The 17,010-nt window shown below is 41.5% G+C and overlaps 1 protein-coding gene across 2 annotated transcripts in view; it reads right to left on the reverse strand.

Annotated features, from left to right (window-relative positions):
* Nucleotides 1-1,381: 1,381 nt before the first annotated feature.
* The window catches only part of ADAMTS17 (ADAM metallopeptidase with thrombospondin type 1 motif 17), a 201,911-nt gene continuing 186,282 nt past the window's right edge, over nt 1,382-17,010 (reverse strand). For both annotated transcript variants that reach the window (XM_075506313.1, XM_075506312.1), the window contains 2 exons: nt 9,175-9,352; nt 1,382-5,974 (listed from right to left, as the gene is read on the reverse strand). In XM_075506313.1, coding sequence (XP_075362428.1) covers nt 5,823-5,974; nt 9,175-9,352 — 330 coding nt within the window. In that variant the 3' untranslated portion in view covers nt 1,382-5,822. The remainder of the gene's footprint in view (nt 5,975-9,174; nt 9,353-17,010) is intronic.

Here is a 17,010-nt window from a genome sequence, read left to right on the forward strand (position 1 = left end):
AGTAGATTACCAGGGCTTCTTTTCTTACACCATCAGAAGTCTGAGTGCATTGAACGTGAGTGCATCTGGCACCGTTCTTCTCGGCCTGGAACTCTACAGCATATTGGTCTTTGTGCCAACACTCTTCAATAAGAAGAAAAACGTACCTTTCCCAATGGACCATGTGGTGTTGGGGAAAGCACAAAGGAACATGTAGTTTTCGCTCTACCAACAGAGCAAGGTTCTCCAACAGTAGTACTCTGGGTGATGCATGGGGCTGATGCCGGGGTAAGGTGATCCATATTGAGCTTTTTGGAAAGAAATTTCCTTCCAGAGAAAGCAGGGTCCCACTAGCTTGCTACAAGGGACCAAGAGACAGCTAAGGCTGCCATGTACACGAGGACTTGCAACAGAGTGAAGGAAGCAAACAGAGTTGGCGGAGGCAGAACTGAACTCCAAGAAGCTGAAGAGAGATGATACTTTCCTCCTGGTACTTTTATGCCAGAGCACCAGAGCCATCTGACCCCACCTGCCTTTAATGACTTTGGCTGAGGTGTCTTAAATAAAGACACAACTGAGATCACAGGGAAGGACAATGGCTTCAGATCATGTGGTTTCTTGGTTAGAAGATTGGGATTAGGAATAAGAGAAAAACAGTGAACTGCTACATGCAAAATAGGCAAACTAAGTATATAAGCCTACTGGATTTATAGAAGAGATATTGGCACATACCAGGAAAATTTCAAGCCAAATGTATGACAGCATTCCTTACACCCCTCCCTCCCATTGCCATATCCCAGCTTAATGTAAAGCCTTTTGGCTTCCAAAGGCTTATAGCTATTTTTTATTGTTTAAACAGGTCAACAATTGCAATCATATGTTGACTCCAGGCAATACACAAACACGATGATGTGTTAATATACAGCAACACTTGGATGGAGTTTCTACAATTTTGCTGTTGTTAACAGTCATATGTATGATTGCAGCTGGGCTGGTATCTCCTAAGGCTACCTCTGAAAACTAGGAAGCCTATCAGTGTTGTGCCAATACCAAGAAGCCAGTGAAAGATCAGTAAATGAGCTCTATTTTTAATATAAGTATAAACTCCGTTTCTGGAAATAATTTTGGGAGGAGGACCCTCACACCAACTGTACCTTGGCTTGTTTTTAAGGCTGCTTTAGAAAGGTGCTGCTCCCATCTCCAGGAAGTGTCCTTTTACCGAGAATTGAGCTGGAATCGGATATGGATGATGGCATCTTTGTAAGACAGGATGGGAAAGGATCCTACAGGCATATCTGTGTGCAGCTGTCTGCAAAAAACATCTTCACCATGCTGAGGGGGAATTAAATAGTACAAAGATTCTGGCTATTGCCTACAATAAAGACATCCAAAACACTTGGCACTGAAGTAATTCTGTTTATTTCACACCAGGGAAGTGTGCAGCTAGGTTATGTAGATACCTTTCCAATGGATGGGATAATTTTGCTCCAATATAAATTTCCACATGCTCAGTAGCCTTCATTATCAGGTTGCGCCTGTGGAGCCGCTACCATTAAACATACAGCAAGCTGCCACTTCATCTCAGCTCCAACATACATTGAAAGCAACCTTTCTCAAAAGCACTTGCAAAATGTCCCTCCCCCCATGCATAAGCTTTAGCTTCCCCGCAGCCTGCTCAGGCATACACAGCAATACCCCAAGCGGAGCCTGGCTCACATTTTCCAGACAGTCATTTTCTACTGTTGTGTCACTGACCACAGACCTTGCAAGGCATTAATCAGGTATTAACATTCCCTCTGCTGTATTTTGTAACCTGACCAGGACAAGACCCATCATTTCTTGATTTGTTAGCACACTGGGAACTCTGAGATGCCAGAATTTTAGTGACAAATGACCTTTTATACCTACTACAGCTATCAAACAGTTGGCCTAGACTTAACCGAATCCCAGTCTCAGTCCGGTATTAAACAGATGCATAATGTACTACTTACAGCTTCACTCCTTTCTGTTAATCTTCATGCTAGCTGTTTGGTTTGCTTTGTATTTTTTTCAAGTTCAGAAACCTTATTAAAGTTGTTATGGAAAAAATAAATTTATTATTCAACATACTCAATTTTTTCAAAATGGAATGATCCTCTTTTGGTTTTTTTGGTTTTCATTTACAACTGGTTCCATTCAGTTTGCCTGTTTTTATCTTTTCTATTTATAACCAGCACCAAAAAGAAAATTACCATGGATACAGTACATATGCAAATTAGCTAATGGAAAAATATATACATTTCACTCTGTAATGAAAAACTTAAATGATATTATTGCCATGGAGAATATATCCCTGTATTATAATAAAATATCAAGCAATAATCGACTGCTAAGATTCTTTTCCACCAACACAAAATAGCACCATACATGAGATAGTGAGAATCTACACTCAATAACACAATTGTGCAACTAGAAATGTACAGTACTTTAGTAACAGTACAGAGTATTGTTTACAATATGGAAATACCACCACTGTAATCAAAAGAGCGTCAATCTCTTACGAACAACTAAAAAAAGTATTGTCATAGATATACGGAAACAAACAGCTTTCTTTTCACCAGTATGTAGTAACTGAGGGCAGAGCATAGCTGTAAATTCATAGTAAAGCTCCTATAAAATGATACAAAACAGAATTGCAGGAGTATTGAACAGAATTAAACTTTTTTATTATTATTATTTTTTTTTTTCTGGCTATTATAAAATGGGAAGGTTGTCACCTTATGAAGTAAGAGAATGTAACAAAACGGAGCTGTGTTGTGCCATCAGTTTTTAATTAACATTGGTTTCTGATTATAAAAAAAAAAGGTTGATGCACGCTAATCCGTGGGCTGTGAGAGCAAGTGAGGTGGTTTTTTCAGTGCTCAGACATTCGAAAGAATTCCTTGTAAATTCATGTTTCCTTAGGAAGGAGCCAGAACTTGGACCCAAATGTCCTTTGAAGTCCAGGACCTAGCATACTGGGACAGGCCACAGGTCTAACTAGCCTAGTATCCTGTTCTGGACAGTAGCCAGCAGTGAATTATTAGTGAAAAACATAAGAATTAAAATCCTTCCTTTCCTATGCACCTTTCTAGGTCCCCACATTTTGCCTAGAGAGGGTGACAGATCAGCACCGGAAGGAAAAATGACCCTTGCTATTTAAAAGCACCTTTGATTCCCATTAATAATAAATGCACATACTATTCTTCCAAGACAACAGAGAAGTCCCATGGCAAATCCTTCAACAGCCCAACGTGACGCCAAAGTATGTACACCCCATTAGTAACGCCAAAAATGATCAGCAAGGGGGTGGCATTTCATCGGGTGAGGCCACTTCACGAGCAAATGTTGCCCATTAAAAGAAAAACAGCAAACTCCAAACCAAGTGAAGGATGTAAGGGGACCCATCTCAGTCAAACTGCTGTGAGGTGGCTGCGGTGGTAGGGAGGCAGCAAGGACTGTTGCAGCCTGCTGTACAGGCAGGGCTGTGTTACTGCAGGATATGACAGCAGGCAAGGGGGAAAACTACCACTGTGAATTACCAATATAAATCAGATCCTCTGGGCTCTGTCTGATCTCTTGGAACTTTCTCATTAGCAGTTCATCTACCTATTAATTTGCCTAACTGAACACCACTGTGGTATTGCCTAAATCTTCCCTGTCACCCCTGCCAGCAACATTTTCCATTGATTACTTGGTAAGTAGTTACACAACCTCTGCGTCTGGGCTACAGCGTGAGAGTAACAGAAGAAGGAGGTCTGATCCTGACTATAAGATGCCAAAAGAACATCCTGTATAATAAAAAACAAGTTGGAATCATTTCCCTGATAGAGAAAATCATCTGGGGCATTGGAAAGCAGATCTGTTTGAGACAGGCACTTGAGAAAAAATTGTGTGCACATGTGCCTTTGTGCATACAGGCCAGCCCTTGTGTGCACACACGCTTGTTTGCACTAATAAGCACAGATGCGAACGTGAAGCCCACGCAATATTAGTCTGTTGATGAACGTTAGCTCCCTGTACTTGAAAAACTTAGCTCTTAATAAAATGCTAATGAGTTATTCCAGTGAGGTCCTGGATATTGAAAGGATTGTAATAAGGAAGAAAAAGTTGCTTTAAAGATATGTTAGGTACTAAGAGTCTTTATCGCTCCTTGCATTGAAAAAAAGACAACAGCAACAAAGACAACTTGAGGACAAGTGTGAGCTGCAATCCAGACTGGCCCAGGGGCTGGGGGTAGTAGCTGGGCTTAGTTCTGCACTCATCTCCAAAGAATAAAACAGTAACACGCATTTCTAGAGCGAGTACAAAGCTGCAATTCATCCAAACGGCTCCATTCATATCATGAAGAGTGGGCTGTAACTTAACCACTGCACAACTGACCTTGGACCCTGGCAAGGGAAATGATACATGTTGGAGCAAGATATGATAGAGAGACATTGATCTTTAGGACTAACAGAGGGGACAAATTCTGCCCTGGGTAGAGCTCCTGTTTCAAGTCTCACATCTCAGAGAGGAGTTTGGTTTAAAGTGCAGAGACATGGAAGAGAGTATCATATATGCAGCACTTGCTAAGTGCTCTGATAGCACTGATCTGATAGCACCAAACCTGATAGCACCACAAAAGTAAGACAGGAAACATTAAAATACAGTGAGTAAAATCCTAACCCTTACTGAAGGCAATGGAAGTCTTAGCCTTATGGCTTCAACAAGTTCAAGATTTCACTTTGAATGTCGTGTATCACTGACTACTTTTGACTCAAAAGGCTACATAACCTCAGATGTATACAAGAGCCAAGAGATGGGAAACACCTGTTCTGCTCTCCACTCCATCCTTCACACAAAGGTTGTTCCACATTATGTTTCTGTACCAACCATATCCAGTTTCAGGGTCCTCTTAAAAAAAACCCAAAACATTCAGTCTCATTATCGGATTGACTTCTAGAAACTGGAGAGAGATTAGGCCAAGCAATCCCTCAGTGAGCTCTACTGGATGAAATGATTTCTGGCTTTTCCCATCTCATGTAAATGGTTCTTGCTTAAAAATAACCATCTACTGCTGTTAATAAGCTTCCAGTTCATTAAGCTCAGAGAAAAGTTAGGTTTCATAAAAGAAACTATATTATTCTGGGGAGAAGAGAGAGAGGATTGTTTTTTAAAATTAGAAAGAAGAGCAGTCCCTATTAGTTGCTCTAAAAAATATGACTTGGAATGTTGGATATAATTGTACTGAGTTTTCTGCAGAAATTTCAGAGATGTCCATCCTCTGCTATCAGTTTTCACAAGCTTTTACAGCAAATCCTCTCTTTAAATTAAGCCTCTCATTTATGTGTGTCCCTCCAAGCCCACCCCACAGTGGGATAACTGTTGGGAACTGAAAACATCAGATGAAAGCCAAGATTAAAAGATTAAGTAATGTCTCTACCTTTGCTGAATTATTTTGCCAAAGGCCTTCCTCCATGGAGGTACTCATAACCTTAGTCAATGTAATCACTTTGCAACTCTTGTCCTTTTCTTTAATGGTAGCAAGCCATCCAGTGGCTGGTGATTTAATATATTAAAGTAAAAAGCATTAATGAAAAATGTAAGGATGTCAAAATACGATAAAATGATTGGCTCCTTGAGATGACTCTTTCTGCTTGTTTTTTTAAGGTGGATGAGTGGATTACTTTGGTATCCAGTCTGTAGAATTAGTTTCAAGTCTTATTAGGTATGCTTTGGAATCCACCACATTGTAGCAACTCATGAAGTTCCAGTACTCAGACCTACTAGTCCGTGATTTACATACAAATAGCTGTAATACTCTAAGAAGTAGCACAGGTTCATTAACTCTTCTGCTGCATCTTGTTTGCATAAAAGTCTCTGCAAGTCTGGCAACAGCGCTGATACCACCGCATGTCTTGGCACAGATTCTTCTCCCGGATCACCCTGCAGTACACTGTCCACTGGTCGCCTGTGCACTTGTACGTGAGAGCAGCTTTGGACAAGAAAAGAAAGGAGAAACTAGCAGATTAGCCAGAGAATAGCATTGCAGGTGTGATCAAAATCACTGCACATGAGGGAAGAAAGGGCCAGTCTTGCTGTTCAGCACTGGAGATCAGTTGATGTTCTTTCTACTGAAATATCAGGCTCTCGAAGTGCAAGGGTGTAGCTGGACATGACTGTGGGAGCACAAGCCTCTTCACGTTGTACCTATTTTGTCTCAGTGACAAATAGGCCTAGATAAACAAAACGTCTAAAGCATTGGCCTAGATTTAAGCACATGAACACCTCACAGCAGTCAATGGGAAGCCGTGTGCTCCCAGGGAGAGTGCTTTGCTAAGGCACGCTTTCAGGAATGGCCATCATCCTCTCGGTGGAAAATGTTTTTACAGAGGAGCAAAATCAAACCCAGTTTGATGGATATAAAGCTAAATTAACAGGAAGTAAAAATAATACTTCTTAGTCTAGCAAAAACAGTAGGACAACAATTAGCTATTGGGAGGCAGGGCTGGATGGCTGAAACTCTCTCAGACTGACAAAAGGTTTGTGCAGGGTGGAAAGCAGCACGAAGACACTGTTGCTGAATATGTTGACAATATCATTAAAGGGTCCCATGTGCTTTTATAAAAAAAGTAATAGTAGCGAAACTGTACACTTGATAAAAATGCACACATATAGTGACCGCTTTTTGTGGTCTCTGATTTATAAATTGCATATAGCATTCTTACAAATGCTGTGATAATCGGAAAATCTTCTAAATGAATATTGTGGCCTCTGAGGTTGGGAAAAAATGGTTTAATTAAAGAACATCAAAAGGTGCTGACTCAGCAGCATCTTGAGCCCCTTGCTCCTCATCTCTGCCGGATGAAACCAGGAAAGGCTCTTATTCTGTATTTAGCTGTGAGTCTCAGTGCCACCACCAGAAAATGGTAGCAGCAAAACTGGCAGGAATGTTTATCACTGAAGCTTCATTCAGTTGGACAAGAAGCAAAAGTTTGATAGAATCTGATGAAATGAAGTCGCACTGTCCCAGAAAAAAAGGAACATGAAGCCAATTTAAAAACAACTGATTGCGAGAAAAAAAATTGAGTGGAGGAGACCATCCTAAATGGGGGGAGGGTAGAGCTATTTCTGAGTCTGCCAGCAGGAAAGGGTTTTTTTGAGGGGGTTAGATCTGCAGCACTCCCCACTAGCTATGGTTCTAACCAGGCACAGTGTTCAGAAAATGTGATGTAGCTGAATAAATTACACATCTTGCAAGAACATCTGAGATAGACCTTATGAGACCTGAGACGAGAGACTTTTCATAATAGAAAGACACTAAGCCACAAACAAGGCTAGGACTCTTAATATTTTAGAGGTCCAAGGTACATCATAGGTTGTGAAGTAAGACAGGAAGCATGTCAAGGAAGCAACATGGGTCAGGTGCCTGAGGAACAGAATAAACTCCCTCTGAATGTGTCTTCATTGAGAGACACTGGACACAGATGTAAAAGTCAGGTGAGGTGAACTCCACACTTAGATACTTCTGAAAATGCTACCCGGGATGGGACAAGGCAGCTTGGGTTTTGTAGACTACTGGAATTTTCTTCTGTATAATTTTTTTTGGTGAGGTTTCCATTGCAGAAAACAGAATATTTTGTTTAAAGATAATCCAATGAGAATTTGCTTACAAGCAGGAAGAGCAAAACACTCAATGATAGATCTTTCTGCTAATATCAAATATCATTGTTTCTGACCCTAGTGATTCCAAGCCTGGTTTAGAGACAAAAGCATGCCAAATTACTTGCAGATTACTTTCAGCAGGGCCTTGAGCCTCCTCAGTCTTCTAAACACGTGAGCTTTTTATTGCTTTGTCCTAAAACGTGCATTAGGATGGATTTCTTGTCTCATCAGTGTATCAAGGGCTTACTTCTCAAATGAAATGTTTTCCTTCCACTATGCTCTTAGTGCTAAAATATCTCAGAAGTACTCTCATATGTTCTTAAACAAAAGAGGTTAGAAGCTCCTCAGTATGACTGCATTTGCAAGAATAAAATTTCCCATATTCTTTTAAACATCTGTTAAACTTTTGGGAAACAAGTTTCAGTTCAGAAACTTCAAGTCCAGTCCTAGTTTAAGTGTTATTTAATACTGGACAGTGCTATTAGAAAATGGTTCTTATTACTTAGCAGCTCTGCCTTTTCATGTGTATTAGAGGCTTCTTAGCCTACAAGACTGGCTCTGCTGAGAGGGTGGAGGCTGTTCTTTCTGGTAAGCTCTTAGCAGCATTGTTTACAACCCAGCCTCTTGTACTGAAAAGTAATGGGAGGCACTGATGAGGCTGTGTCAGTGTAGCTGATGGCTTAGTTTAGCTTCATCTTACTGGTGATGATGTGTGAAATGTAAAGAAACCAGCTTGGTTCTTGGAGCTGTGGCTGAATGCACAGGGCTGAAGTTTGGAAAAATATATTTTTATCCCCTTATAAACTGAGCAAATATGACATGGAAAATAATGGATTCCCACAATTTTGTATTAACAGAAGCATTCTTAACTATAGCCATTTCTTAAATACAGTGTTAAGGTGTTTCGGGAAACAGATGGCTTATCACCATATTCTCATCTCGGCCAAGTACCAGGGGATGCAGGGAGGGTGAGGAGAAGGACAGTGACAGAAAATCAAAGGGTTCCCAGAAAGAGGCTGGATGCTCTCTTGCCTCCCTGGGCAAATTAATTCACCAAACCACATTCTTGTGGCAGCAAATTAAAAGGAAAAAAAACCCAGCGATGCCCTACTTGTCAAGGTCATCTACTTTTCTTGGGGCACGGATGAATAAATTATCATACTTTACACTCACCACAGTGAAAGCAGGGTGTGAAGGTGTTTGTGATGGAGAAAGATATGCCTGTCAGCTCCCTCGCCTCTGTGATCAATCAATCAATCACCCACCATTTGTGTGCTCCTGGTGGTCTCTCAGGTCTATCCACTGCTGAGGGCTCCAGCTTGGACAAAGTCTAAGGCAGGGATTGATGGATCAAAGATGACCTATCCACACTAGACCTTTAGTCTAGAGTCTGACTGGGGGGCCTTCTCCTAATTTCTGGCACTGGGCAATCCTCTGAAGCCCCACTTTTCTCACACTGGGCGCACTGGGACCCTGGGCTTTGTCTGGTCCTTCACAGGTGACATCTTCCCCCCAACACCCCTCACTCACCAAGTCTGGGCGAGGTAATTGTGTTGACGTTTATCTTCTCATTGCAGACCTCTTGGTGGCACTGCCTGTAGGCTGCTGGCTTGGACAGGACAGGGCACTCATTGCCATGGCGCCCGGTGACTTTGTGCATACACTGGACCACGCGTGACTGGAGGCCTTTCCCACAGGTTGAGGAGCACTGGAGGAGAGAATGCACTGAGACATGGTCCAAGCAGAGTAGCTTCAAAATCACATACACACATACACTAGAAAAATCACTGCCAGAGCTGAAGTGTGCAGCAGACTGGCAGCTCACTAAGGTGCTGAGGACTCAACAACAGGGGCATTTGTGTCAGCCAGGGACCCTTCATACAGCTTCATACATTTGTCCATGACGATTTCTCAGCTTCAGGGAGTGCTGTGAGCAGAAGAACTGTCCTGGCACAGGGAAGGAAGCTGCTGTCTTTCTGTCTGGACTTGCTCTGAGTCCACCTACACTGACTCTCCCTGTGGATGCCCACAAGGTTCAAGAAGGCAGAGATGCAATTCCCTCCACCAGCCACAAAGAGGCAAAGCTGGAAAACGTATACCGCTTAATTATGGATGAGCAGCTCCCTCTCTATGAGTGACCCAGTCGTACTGGTTGCCTTGGTTTAAAAGCCCTCTCCAAGACTTGGATGGTCTAACAAGGTTTCCTCCACAGACAAGATGGCCACTGCCAGGCACTGATATAAGATAAAACCAAGGATTACAGCAGAGGCAGGCAGCTCCTACCGCATGCCCAGACCTCTAGAGAAGCTCTGTTCCAGTACACAGGAGAACACATCAGGTATTCAAGTATTCACTCTCATCTATCCCTGCTAACTGTCTGGCACTTGTCTGTCCTCCTGGGAGCAACTGCAAATTGTACTCCATGAGTTTTGGCTTCTATTAGCCAGGAGGCCCAGCCTGTTTATATGGTCTCCTTGTCGTCATACAATTGGAGTCCCTACCTCTCCCTCCCTCTTCCTCTGGCCCAGTCGCTTGTGATTTACAATGTCCTACTTGCACGCTGTTCAATTTTAATAAAGCAAACACAGTCAGCACAGTGAGGTGCACCAGCTGGAGTTAATAAAAGAACCTTGTATTTAAAATAAAGAAACAATGCGTTGCAGGACTTTGGTAAGATTCCGATTTCTGCTAAAGCCACACACAAGCTGTGTGTGGGGAGAGGAGGAGGTGGGGTAAAACTCAGGAGATATAATTAGGATGATGTAAAAAAGATCATGTTTTCTGTCCTGTGCTGTTCTGAATAAAGTCAGGGCAGTGGAGCTCTCTCCCTGAAAAACACTATTGCCTCAGAGTGGTACTTCTTAAAAATGGCATGCCAAACATTGAAGAGGCTCAAAAGATGAGCACCGTTGAGGTTGAATTGAAGTCCAAGTACAAAGGATGTGTATGCAGTGTAGATGCTTGTAAGACTAGGACCCAGGGGCAAAAGAACTAATGGATGTACGTAGGCCTCCACCTCTCCCATCTGTGGGAGAGAGCACAGCAAAGCTGTGGTCATTTTGTTCTGGAAGTATCACAAAATACCCCTTCTGCTTCTCAAAGATCATCTGATACAAGTATAGCTTTGCTCTGGGCTGGAGCACAGGGAGCTTTTCCTTCCTGTGTGAATCACTGAAAGGCCTGATAAAAAATGGCCTCAGATTAACAGGACCACGTAAAATAGAGTTGATGGAGTCCTGCTTCAGACAACCCAGTGCAGAAATACATTTGCACAATGTGAACTCTTTATTTCTGGGTAGGAGAAGTTGTAGGGTCAGTGAAGTCTGTTGCAAAAATAACAGACTCTTTATGTAATTCTCTTCTTCAGTCACTCACATTAATGACTGTTTATTAAACAGGTTTCTTGTATTTGGTGTATTCACCAAATTTGTATGTGCTTTTCTCTTAATTTTCCCCCTTTATTCCACCTACTCTTTATTCCTATTCTTTCTCCCAGTGCCTTTCTCTAGGACTGAACTTCTCCATTCAGAACAATCTCTGGCTCAGATTCCTTCTGGACTCTGCCACTAAGCCATCCTGGTGTGCAGTTTACCTCTGTGTTTCCAGCTATGCAGCCCCCTCCAGGACCCGATTATTGTATTCTGAAGGTAGCAGTTGTGGTATATTAAAATTTTACATGTATTTCGGAACTTGTTTTTTAAAAATAAATAACTGGTTTTTTTGCTTTACATCCTTCTCATTTCAATTTAGGGTAACACACTAGTTTACCACAGATTTTTTGCACTTAGTTTCAGATGTTGACTTTACATCAAAATTTGGTCGCTGCCTATTAATACCTCAACAATGGTTATGGTATTTAGGACTATGCTGAACGAGCCCTTCCCTTGTATGCCCTACAGTCAGCTATTCCAAAAAACAATCCTTAAAGTCCCTTATTTAAAACCCCTTCATAACTTGAGCTTCTGCAGTGAGATGTGGGCATTTCATTAGTCTTGGGTGTCCCTCTGCTCTTCCCCAGCACTGTCTTCAGTGACTTCAGAAGTCACTGCCCTCAGTGACTTCTGCCAGTCTGGAAGCCAGTCAGGCATGGCCATTACATTTGGATTTAAAGTTAACAATTTTTATCCCGATAAATGCAACTATTAGGCCCTTCCACTTCACTAGTCATATGCAACCTCTAATCCTCAGGATTTCAATGGCACTTTCAGTCTTCAGAGTGCTTTACTAATCTTAATCCTCACAAAACTCTTTGCAAGGGGAGTGAATTGTACATCCATTTTACAAACAGAATAGCTGTTATCACACAGGCATAAAAGAGCCCATTCAGGCCATGGGGTTCCTTCACGTGATTGTAATACAGTGAGACTGAAACCTCTGCCTCTGGCTTTTAGGCACTGCCTGTGCTTATGAATGCTCTTAACAGAGGGGAAAAAAATAAAAAAAAAGAAGGAAAGAAAGACAAAAGCATTTTTCTCATAAGGTGAATAAGGTTTTCAGATACCAATATACAAACACTCACCTACCTTTATCTGTGTTCCTGTCTCTGCATTTGTTAACCAGCAAGGAGGGCAAGCAATGAAACTTTTTCCACAGACACTGCCAACTCCAATCCTTAGACAAATAACAGCAGAGTTTTTGCCCGAAGCAGTTTTACTCCTTCTCCTGGGAGACTGGGATCATCACCTATGCTATGCAATTAGTTTTTCACAGCCAGGAAGACAGATTTTAACATCTTTCTTGAACTCTTTTGGGCTTGGCAGCTAAAGGAAAGTTGGACATCTGGCTTATTTTAAGACGAAATTTTCAACTCTGTACTTGGATAGTCTCTTTCCTAGGAATTTCAATAGGAAATAGGAATAGATACAAAATACATACAAAGGGGGAATTGTTACTCATGCTGCACTATGAAGAGAGGACATCATTAACAGAGGCACAAAAATCAAACTCCAACTGAACAGCAAATTCCCATAAATACCTTCCCTCCTACTCTGGACAGCTAAATGCATTGCTACAGTCTCTCTGTTCCCAAATATTTATGGAGCAAGTAAGCATATCCACAGAACAATTTTCAGGGCTAGATTCACTCTGTGCCCTCTGATACAGGACCCTCAGGCGTGGACACAGGTTATGAGGAGTTTGAGTGAGGAAAGATGTTGTGGCCTTCTTGCAAACAGAGGAACTTCCAGGCAGCCAACAGCTGCCAGAGTGAGCATATCGCGTGTGGCAGAGTGCGGCCTGGGCTGCAGGGGCAAAAGTACCATTACAGCCCAGCACCTGATCCAGCTCCTGTATAGCTGGTACAGTTCCACTGTGCTGAACGCTGGGAGGCTCCAGTGCTGCACAGTGAAACTGCGCTGATGGTATTTAAAATGCTGTTGATGGACACTGGACTCTTGGGGCAAATATTGAGTTCTCACACTGCTATTAACAAACATACTCTGAAAATCAGGAAATCCTTTACAAGCATTGACGTAACTCTCAAGATACACACATGTTTTGATGCCATGATGGAGTAAAGTGATCTCTGAATGTGGAAGACCAGTTTTGGAACCTGGTTCGGAGCTGTGTGGATCTCTGCCTGCCACCTGAGCTGCTATGCAAGTACTGAGAGAAAACCCACAAGCAACTTGCCTACTCTGGGAAGCTGGGGACTTGGGCACGTGGTTGAATAGAGACAGCAGTGTCAAACAATGAAGTGTTTTTTTCCTTCCACCAGGCATTGCCAGTGATATCGCTATCAGAAAAATGCATGTGCAAAATTCATGAAGTTTGACCATAATGCACTGAACTGACAATATAGCCATTGTAAATTGGAAATCCACCCACATGCAAAGATCAAAGGATTGTTCAACACTGTAAAAAAGAGGGGGTTAATGAACAGTTACAAAAAGTGAACCTAATGAGAGCCCTTGTAACTCCCAGTTCAAACACTGCTCGAGAAGGCAAAAGGAATACAAAAATGCCTCCATTCACATTCTTTGGCAGTAACATGCAAGCCAGTGGGGATATCCAGAAGGAAATAAACTCACAAATTGTCAAGGCAGCAGCTGCATTCATCAGCTTAAAGAAGATTTACTCACTGAAAAACTCCAACCTTAAGAGCAAGCTATGATTTTTCAACTGGAATGCTATTTCCACCTTAGGATACTGATACGAAAGCTTGAAATCTACCAAAGGTGCTGACAGATGTCTAATTGCTTTGAAAGCAAATGCCTCAGGAGAATATTAGGTATTAAAATAGAGTATTTACAGTAAGTACTGAGATACGTCAGGGACTTCATCAACTCCTGATTTACAAAAGATAGCCAGAGAAAAAGAGAGAAATAAGAATGAATGAAGCCAGGGCAGGGCTGCTGTTGGGAAGCTGGAGGAACGCATAAGAGAGACCAGTCCAAAGAAGCCCTGTTTTGAAGCTTAATGGGGACAGGAAAAGGTACAGATTTACCACTACGGAGGACAGGCTGTGATCTGTTCAGGATTGAATGGGATAATGAAGCATTGCTTATGCCTTAGCTGAGGGCTGCTGGCTAGGAAGGGATGCATTCAGCCCATGTGCCACCTTTAAAAATGTCACTTTTCAAACTTCTAAGAGATGGTAGTCTCTTTTGTAAGAGACTTGCTTTTTCCAGCAGAAGGTCATAGCAACCCTTCAGCCAATCCTGAATGTACTCCAATATTTAGAAGGCTGATCTGCTGGAGGGAGATATAGTTCAAGATGACTGTCATAACTAAGCTGAAGGCAAGATGGTTTTTTTCTTTATTCATCAGTCTGCAGTCATCTGATGTTTAAAGATACTGGTTTGTCCCCAATTTGCTGAAAGTTGCTGAAGCCAAGGATAACACTATGGCTAAAGCTCCAATATGCAGAGATAGAGTCATGCTTTACTGACTTCAGAGTTCAAGTATTTCAAGGCGTTAGGATAGGGTAGAGTGTTTTTCCCCCCAGGGGGTCTTATTTCTTGCTTCTATGAAAGTCAGAAAGAAAGCAAGACAAGTTCCTATTAATAACATTCTAACACGGCATCTGAGATGAATGACAAATGTCCTGTAATCGCCCTGTTCCTGAGACCTTAATAGTATACATGTGTGTGCTCTGAAAGTTAGTGCTCCGCACACCTTAACATCAGGCTTTTTATGAGTATCGCTAATTTAAACTCTATAGTTCTAGCTGAAAAACAGCATGCAATATGCTTTCATAAACACCAGGTCAACTTTCACCATGGCATCATGCTAAAGAAAGAAATTTCTGTCTTTTCACCGATAAGATCTAATTAGCCCAAAGCAAACTGTAAGCTGTTTTTCAAGCTTCCTTGTTCTTTCTTTCTTTTTTTTTTTTTTCCCTTCTTTTTGAACCCCAGATCTGTAAAAAGAACATATCTGGTCTTGCTTACAACAATCTTTCATTTGGAAACTTTTGTGAAATGACTGATTTGTTTCATTTAGCCAAGAAAAAAATGCATACTCTTCTGACTCAGTATGGGAAGAAACAATAAATTACAGCAGAAAATGCTGATGGCTGATGTGACAGTATCTTAGAAGGAAAAGAGAGAAGCAATCTTTGCAAACTGCCTACAGCTGTGCTTTCAAACTGCATGACCCTAAGGAACAAGACCTGACCAGTACATCCAGCATATCTTACTGCATAATTAAGCTTGACTTTGCTATTCTGAAAAGTTCCATTGTGTACAGAGAGTTCAGAGATTAAGAGCTGAATGCATGAATATTCTGGGTAGTGACAGTGCCCCTAAGTACTTGTCCAATGCAGCCCAGGTGGATGCTAATGAGGAAATGTCATTTAATTCATTATACCACTCAGGCAGAATTTACTTCTCACAAGCTTTCAAACTGAATTTCAAGAACAGGATCAAGCAGAGATGTGAAATGATACGGTATTGCCTATAGGGTGCCATATTCTAGCATGCCACCTATAGTGCATGTGCAACGTTTTGATCTGTGGCAGGTACAAAGTGGAAATACTCCATAGCTTATTTCACCTGAAAAACTGCAAGGAAATGCTACTGAAAAATACCTTATGTAAAAGGCATAATCAAGCTAATTTTAAGTAAACTAGATAGTAATGGACAACTATGTAACCATGGGATCACATAACTCAACTCAGGCTGACTGCTTGAGAATTTACCCTGCTTCTACGGCGGTGTGTGCTGCTTATGCTGAGCAATGTTTTTATGGGCTACATGAGCTATAGTCCCATGCTGACTCCTGTTGCAGATGTTAGCCTGAAAGAATATCTTGGGAACTGAAGCTCCACTGAACATGTATTTTAGTTATTCATCGGTTAATGATCAATGCTATCTAAATGCGATTTATTAAAAAAAGTAATTAAACTAAGGACTCCATTAGGATTACCTAACTTCAGCAAGAGGCTGCTCATCGCAGTCATCTCAGTCCTGCCTGAGCATTCTCTAGACAGGGAGCTACTCAGCTTGGAAATGCATGATGCTGAACTAACACTGCATTTCATCTCTTTGCACAGTCAAACAAGGGATCACCAGCAGGCTGATACTAATTGCTTTTTAAAGATATTCTGGAAGATTGTCACCTTAATGCTTCAATAGTCATTATAAATCTTAAAAGGCTATTGGAAAGACTGCAAAATGATAGCAGTCCCTGCTAGTGATACATCTTGTGTGCTGTAAGGATTCAAGGGGCAAAAACCTCTTCAGATGAGTAGTACAAACTTTAAATGGTGAATTAGCTACTGTTCATATTTTTAAAAACGTGATCCTAGACACTGTAATATCTCAGGGTAACTCAGAGAAAATGAATGCCAATATTCGAACAGGCTTGTCTTTGATGCTTTCTTCTTTTTCACATTAAAAAAAAGAGTAAAATAGTCACGATGGAATTCCTTTTCCAGTCCACTGATCTTGGTGGGAGGCTTTAATTCTCCATTAAAAAAAAAATGCACTTAATGAACTAGGCTTTTAAATAAAAAATATCAAAAAGGAAAAGTTATTCTTCCAATTAATAGGATCACTGGAGGCTGTATTGGAACATGAGACAATAACACTGACAGAACGTGCTCCGCTTCAAACAAAACACTGATGAATATGGTCTTTTTGCAGCACATTCTCCTTTACTAAGGAACCATCAAAATAATTTGTACTATGGATGTTCCCAGAAACTCCAGCAGAGATGAGCTGCAAACTGTTGTGCAAACAAGGAGCAGTCATTGCCTCAAAGGCGTGAGCAAGACTTGGTTTCTGTAGCTTACAGTCCCCAGGGGAATGACATGGCCAGCCAGCACTGTAGTCAGCATCTCTTCACTTTCCATGCCTAGGTTTCCAACTACAGCTGCATTGACTGGGGCTGGCAGTTAGCACAAGTTTAGATAGAGACTCAACC

Source organism: Mycteria americana, chromosome 6 (genome assembly GCF_035582795.1).
Source record: "Mycteria americana isolate JAX WOST 10 ecotype Jacksonville Zoo and Gardens chromosome 6, USCA_MyAme_1.0, whole genome shotgun sequence".
NCBI classification, from domain to species: domain Eukaryota; kingdom Metazoa; phylum Chordata; class Aves; order Ciconiiformes; family Ciconiidae; genus Mycteria; species Mycteria americana.